Source organism: Oryx dammah, unplaced genomic scaffold (assembly GCF_014754425.2).
Source record: "Oryx dammah isolate SB20612 unplaced genomic scaffold, SCBI_Odam_1.1 HiC_scaffold_8, whole genome shotgun sequence".
In the NCBI taxonomy this organism is placed as follows: domain Eukaryota; kingdom Metazoa; phylum Chordata; class Mammalia; order Artiodactyla; family Bovidae; genus Oryx; species Oryx dammah.
In genome coordinates this window covers 691,623-698,555 of record NW_024070192.1, presented here as the reverse complement: position 1 = coordinate 698,555, position 6,933 = coordinate 691,623, and the positions used below count along the sequence as shown (strand labels likewise).

General features: G+C 48.1%; 1 protein-coding gene across 2 annotated transcripts in view; it reads left to right on the top strand.

Moving 5' to 3' along the window:
- Positions 1 to 1,804: 1,804 nt before the first annotated feature.
- PRKCA (protein kinase C alpha) overlaps positions 1,805 to 6,933 on the top strand; it is a 287,239-nt gene continuing 282,110 nt past the window's right edge. Inside the window, exon 1 of one of the 2 annotated variants that reach the window (XM_040244389.1) lies at positions 1,805 to 2,070. In XM_040244389.1, the coding sequence (XP_040100323.1) occupies positions 1,992 to 2,070 (79 nt within the window). In that variant the 5' untranslated portion in view covers positions 1,805 to 1,991. The remainder of the gene's footprint in view (positions 2,071 to 6,933) is intronic. The other variant, XM_040244390.1, reaches the window with a different exon arrangement.

Genomic DNA, 6,933 nt, shown 5'->3' with positions numbered 1-6,933 from the left:
CGCGGGCGGCCTCGGGAGCGGACCCGGGCCTGCCCGGGGCTTGCCGGCGTGCTCGGCCGCCGCGCCCAGGTAACTTCCAGGCAGCGGTGGCACCCGGGCCGCGCTTTTCCGCGCCGCGGCTGCCGGACAGGCGGCGGGGTCTCCGGATCCCGCCGAGCCGGAGGGAATCGCGCGTGTGCTTGTTTCCCGGGGAGACGGTGATGACTTTGACTGACTTTCAAAAGGTGGATGACCCCTCTCCTGCAGTTGTTTTAAGGAAGCTAAAACTAAAGCAGTGCCGATGCCTCACTTGGAGAAACATTAGTTTTTTTCCTCTTACGTTGCCAGACAACCTCCACCCATTCTATCACTTGCTGCCGTCTGTAGGAAGCCCCCCGCCCCCCAAGTCGGAGCCGTCTAGGCCTCCTTCACGCCCCTCCCCCGGGGGGAGCGGCGCCGGGTAACTGCCCAGCCGCTGTGTGGCTCCTCGATCTTGTGGGGCTCTTGGGAGGACGAACCCTGCTTGAATGCATCACGCGGGGAAACCGTCTCCAAGGGCGAGTCCCGCAAACGTGCTAATTAATAGGTGCTTAACTTCTCCCTTAAGGATGGCTCTATCTGAACCCGTCACACCTGGGGGAATCTTTAAGGGAAAGCCCCACAAATGTGCTAATAAGGTGCTTAATGTCTTTGTTTCTTTTTAGAAATCCACTCCAAAGCACACTTAGGTATAAAGCACAGCCACCTCTCCGAATTATTTCCGAGGTATAGTCAGCGCCTGAAGCGGTTGAGCTCCTAGGTCAATGTAGACAAGACTGCTTAACGTCAGTTCTCGGAGCCTCAAGGCAGAGAGATTGCATTTAGTTAAGGAAAGGTCTTCGGCCTCACGTGTCAGCTGTGAAATTCCATTAAAACAGAGCAGACTGCCGATTACTTTTGCAGGACGAGGGTAAGGTAGAAAAGAGACTTGCAAGCTGTACACCCAGGCTTGCTGCAGGCTTCCCGCTGTCGTTTGTTAGCCCCTGAGAGCGGATGCGGCCACCAGATGTGGCGTGAAGTGGAAATGAAGGTCTCCTTGTCCTCTTCTTCCCCGTAGTCAACACTCCTCTTCTCCACTTAGCTGCAGAGCAACCCCTCGGAAGTTCCAGGAAAATATTCCCCAGCACCGTCTAGCCGTGGTTTTAATTTTCCAATTTTCTTCTCTGTTTCCCTGGCTTACAACTCAAATATTAAAGCACTGATATTTTAAAACTGTTTGCATTTAAATTTTTTTGGGGGGTGGGGAGTGACTAAGTTAATTATAAAGATATGTGAAGTGCTTTGTAAATTTAAAATGCTATGTAAAGCAAGAGATTATGACTCATAACCTTCTGAGAATTTTAATGTAGTTCATCCTAGTTGAAATGGTGTTTGCAATTTAATGTCCATGTCGGAGTTCTCTGCTTAGAGAGTAAATTCTCTAAAGTAATTTACAAGAGCAATATAGCTTCTGAATGTGCTTTGAATGCTGTTGGTTCACAGTGAAATCAGATCATAATCTCACATGCAAACAATAGGGATGAGACTGTAAAATCTGGCTCCTTTAAGACAAACTTCAGTGTTAAGAGTGGTGCTACGTGGTAATTTCTAGGTAAATAATACTTCATAACAAATGATGAAGCCACCTGTTTGTTTTTAGGGCGAAAAGATTTTCAGTTGGTCTTTAGGGACCAAATTCAGCCATCTTTGTGGATTTGGTTTTTTAACCATAAAGTTCTTCTTGTTGCTTGAATATTGTAGTCATGTTCTTAAATTAAGTACTGATAAAATGTTAGGTGAAAAAAAAAAAAAACACCTGGCAAGAACCTTGAATATGTTGAAATGAGTTCAGTGAGACTTTGGAGGCCAGATCTTTTCAAAGTTGACTTGACTCTGCACTCCGAGCTGTTTAGGCATGTTTTCTTGTCAAATCATTGGGTTTCATGTGCAAACCTTTACCTCTGTAGAATGCTTTGTCATATAACTGGCTTAAGATGTGGTGTCAACAGAAAATAAGAAATTTTTCTTGTTTGTTTTTCAGGGGGTTTGGGAAACAAGGCTTCCAGTGCCAAGGTAAGCTGCCATGTTGGATTTTATTTTCAAGTACAACAAGAAGTAACCATTCCAGACAAGAACAGTGTTTCCAGTCATCTTTTATTTGATTAAAAAAGCAAAAACACATTTAGATGTTTTCAAAATGTGAAGGCTGTAAACTTGGGCCTGGGGGAAGAACACCATTTGGTATTTTCTGGTACTCTGCGTATAAGACCTGCCTTTTTCTTCAAGGGAATAAAACCTTCCTGTAACTTTTTTTTTTGCCAAGAATGTTCTTGTCAGAAACTGCTGCCTCTGTGTGGGTGTTCAGAAAAAAACGGAGTCGCTCTGTGTTTGTGTGGCTCTTCTTCCTGTTCTGGTTCATCTTCTACCTCGGAACTGGGTTGGACTTCTCACTGTGGGCCACACAGCACCCTAGTAAGATGCCTGGGGGTTCTGGTGATGGATTGTCGGCCAGAATCGAGTCTGCATATTTTAAAGGCTGCTGCATGGGGCACGTCTCTCCCTCACGTCAGCGTTGTGACAGCATCTGATACTCTTGGCTGCATCCACAGAAACGCATTTCCTCTCTGAAGGTGCATTTATCTCACACACTCCAGATGCCCAGCTTTTCATACCCTCTGTTTGTTGAAACTTTTTTTTTTGAATGCTTTAGTGCTCGTGAAGGCATCCTAGGTCATTAGCTCGCCTCACTGTCTATATTCTGTTTACTTAGTCCTGGTTACATTTCCCATCTGGGCTTCGGTTTATTAGGGCAAGTGGAAAGTACATTCTAGCCTGGAAAATATTATCCTAACACTGTTTAACATTAAGCGCATTGGAGATACGCAGGGTGTACTCTTTATGACTTTAAAATTGTGCCAGTAAGTTGGTCACGTTTCAAAACCTTCCACGACTGGTGAATGTGTTTCTTATACACGTTTTCTAGACATTTTTAGCTGCAGCTGTTTTATGGCGTTACCCGTCAGCATCCCACTCTTCACACTGTGCTTAACACCCCTGTTGAATAAACTTATTTGGAGAGTCGCATGGAGTGATCCAGAGAGTCCTTTGAAAAAGAATGAGCGTGTGTCTCAGAGATAGAAGGAAATGTGACTCTCTCCGGTTCTCAGAGTTGTGGACCTGAGCTTCAGAGACAGCGTTTGAAGTCTTTGAACGTGGAGTTGAAGGATGTAACCTTGTGATTCTGGGCTAATGTGATTTCTTTCTCTTGTCATTTTTGGTAAGGTGCTTGGGCGGAGACCTATGGACACTCATAAGGAAAAGCCTTTACTAAACGTCCTAACTAATGTACAAGAGGAAGTGGGATATGTTATTTAAAAAATGATTATTTTCTACAAAGAATCCAGGGTAATAAAGTTGACCCCTTTCAGACCTGCAGGTTTTGTTGTTGAAATTGGAGAGCTGATGTGTTGACCACAGCAGGACCCGAGTGGGTTCCCGGGAGCGTCGGTGGAGCTTTTAGTGGATTGACAGGTCACTGGCCTCATGTCAGCATCCCCCCTTGACCTCAGTTATAGTAAAAGCGATGCTCGTAAGCTGTGCAAACACTGTATAAAATGAAATTGTATCCTTGTTTTCTCTCCCCTCAGGCATAACTTCAGACATCCATGCATTCACTAAATTACACATACTTTTTAAAAAGATCTGAATTTTCAATCACTCTTATGCATTTTTCCAGCAGCAGGCAGTGGGTATGGGGAAATGCTTCTCTCTCAGAACATCAGTTCTGCCTTACTTAGTTGCACGTGTGGAAGCATCAAACTGACTCACCTGTCTCTACTGAGGGACGTTTTAATTGTTTCTAAGTTCTTAGCAGAGGAGGCTGTCAGTATCCTTGGGCTGTAGTATAGGCATGTCTGCAATAGATACTTAGAAGTGTGTGGATACATTTTAAACTTTAATAAGCACAGCTAAGTTGCTCTCCAGAAAGGTTCCACTTTGTATTTCAGTATCAATGTGAGAGTACCACTTTCTTTTCACTCTTATCCAATGTTGGATAATACAAATAAATCCTCTGCCTTTGTGCTCTGATAGATGAAAGGGGCTTCTTTCAAGTTGCATCTCCTGTGTGAGGTAAGCACTTTTCCCAACACATTTTAGCCATTTTTTATCTGTCCTGTGAACTTCCTTAACATTTGAAATTGAGGATTTACAAACCAAATTACAGTAGTGAGGGTGTGCTATTCTGGTTTTTTTTTTTTTTTTTGACTGTGCCACTGAGCTTGCAGGATCTGAGTTCCCCGACCAAGGATGGACCCTGTGCCCCCTGCATTGTGGAAGCTTGGACTCCCAGCCACTGGGCCAGCAGGGAAGCCCCTGTGCTCGTCTTTGCTTTGAAGAGTTAACCCAGGTCCCTTTAATGAGCTCCCCTATTGTATTTACACGTTAATTCACAAAAGCCATTTCAATATAAGTGTATCTGCAGTGAGCTAACTGCTTGTTACAGCCATCACGTGGCATCTGTGTTTGACTCCGGCAGGCCTAGACTAACCTGTTATCTTATTGTTGGTTGTAACTTAGATAATATTAGCTCGGGACAGTGGTGTTTTTCAGGTTTTAATTTTAATTTATTTCTAATTGGAGGGTAATTGCTTTGCCGTGTTGGATTGGTTTCTGCCACGCGTCCTCCCGGAACCTCCTTCCCACCTCATCCCGGCCCCAGGTTGTCACCGTTGTTTAACTGCCCAGTGGTTACCCAGTGGTTTCCTATTTTGGTGCTCGTCACACTCTCTTTTTAAAAACATTTTTTGGCCACGCCTCGAAGCTTACAGGGTCTTAACTCCCTGACCAGGGGTCAGCCCTGTACCCCCTGCAGTGGAAGCATGGATCCCTGACCAGTGGGCCGCCAGGGACGTTTCTCTCGCCTATGTCTTAACATTTGGTCATTTTAGAATATGTTTACGTTTTCTCTCAGTGCTCCCTAAGTTAACTTCCTGTTGTCTCAGTTTGACAGGCTCGTTCTTATTCAGAAGACGGACTGTTCTCGTCCGTGCCTGGCAGCACATGCCCTGGGGGTGGCAGCTGGAGTCTGGGGCTGGCTCGGTGCTCCTTCCCCATCACTGAAGGAGGGGCAGTGTCTCTAGCTGCTGGTGTGCAGCCTGTTTGCTCAGTAGGTGACATATTTGCAGCCAAGTTGGCTTCAGCTTGAGAGGGGCAGGCACTCCAAATGAGTCGTGCGCATGGAGTAAGATAGCCTGAAATGCACGTGCCATCTTCCTAGTGAATGTTAAGTAAGAATTGGAAAATGAAAGAAATAAGTGAGTTTTAATCCTCCAATACTTTGGCCAACTCATGCAAAGAGTTGACTCATTGGAAGACTCTGATGCTGGGAGGGATTGGGGGCAGGAGGAGAAGGGGACGACAGAGGATGAGATGGCTGGATGGCATCACGGACTCTATGGACGTGAGTCTGAGTGAACTCTGGGAGTTGGTGATGGACAGGGAGGCCTGGCGTGCTGCGATTCATGGGGTCGCAAACAGGCACAACTGAGCGACTGAACTGAACTGAAGTCCTTGCAGCTGGATTTGTTACTGGAGAAGGAGACGGCAGCCCACTCCAGCATTCTTGCCCGGGAAAGCCCATGGACAGAGAACCCTGGCAGGCTACAGTCCATGGGGCCGCAGAGAGTCGGACACGACTAAGTGCGAACGCGCCATCTGAAAAGCGTGTTTTGTACGGATGTTCCCGCTTCTTTAATTTCCCCAGGATATTAACGGAGCAGGGACTTTCTGCAGGTCTGCGGGGTCCTGCCCACTTTTCCTTGCTGGACTCTGCTGTCCTTCCCTCGTGGTGCCGGGGAGAACCCTGAACACATGTCCCCACACGGGACACGGGAGGCTCCCGTGCTGAGGGTGTGCTGCCTGACGTGGAGCCAGGGCCTGGAGCGCGGAGCGGGACGTGGCGGATCTGGAAGCCACAGGACCTTCTGAAGGTTCTCAGAGATGAAGACAAGTGTGCTCCTTTGTGGATCCGAGATGGCAGCGCTCGAATTTGCCTTTTTTGTTTGTTCGGCTTACTGCTCTGTAGGTTGGCTCAGTCTGTTCGGTGCTCATTTTACGTCTGTGAGGCTAGCGGAGAGCTGGTCCTCGCCTGCTTTTTTAAGAAAATAAAGGACGAGAAGGACGCTTGTCTGGCCCTGGCCGTTCCTGAGGCTGCGCTTGAAGCCTGGAAGGCCTGGCCCTGGCTGGGAGCCGGTCCTGCCCGGCCTGCGTCCCCTAGCAGTGGCCGGGAGCGGGGCTGCAGAAGCGCTTCCTCTGGGGCCGGGCGTACCGCCTGCTCTCTCTGCTGGAAGCTGGAAGGAGCCAGCCCCACCTTTCTTTGCCTCCGAGTCAGGGAGACCCGGGCACTTCTCTAACTACAGTGACAGAAGCTACTTCGCAAACCTGCGTAGTTGGCCTGTCACATCTGGTTAGCCTGCCTCTCCTGTCTTCCCTGCTCTTTCCATCCCTTCCCTCCTGGTGAATGCCACAAGGTAAACTGTCCTGTCACCCAGGCTCTCTGAATATGCCGTAGAGTGCGCGCTGAGTCACTTCAGTTATGTTCAACTCAGCAGCCCGCCAGGCTGCTCTGTCCATGGGATTCTCCAGGCAAGAATGCTGGACTGGGTTGCCGTTTCTCCTCCAGGGGACCTTCCCCACCCGACCCAGGCATCCATCCTGTCTCTCTTGCATCGGCAGGTGGGTTCTTTACCACTGGCACCACCTGAGAAGCCCACGCTCCAGAATGGCATCAGAATGAATCCCTGCGGACGAGCAGGGTGTGTGGGGTCATCCTCAGGGACTTCATTCACTTTCTAGGGCCTGCAGTACGGCTCTGAGTCAGTGTGCAATCTCGAGCCGCTTCCTGCTAAGAGCACACCAAATACTGAACTTGACCTG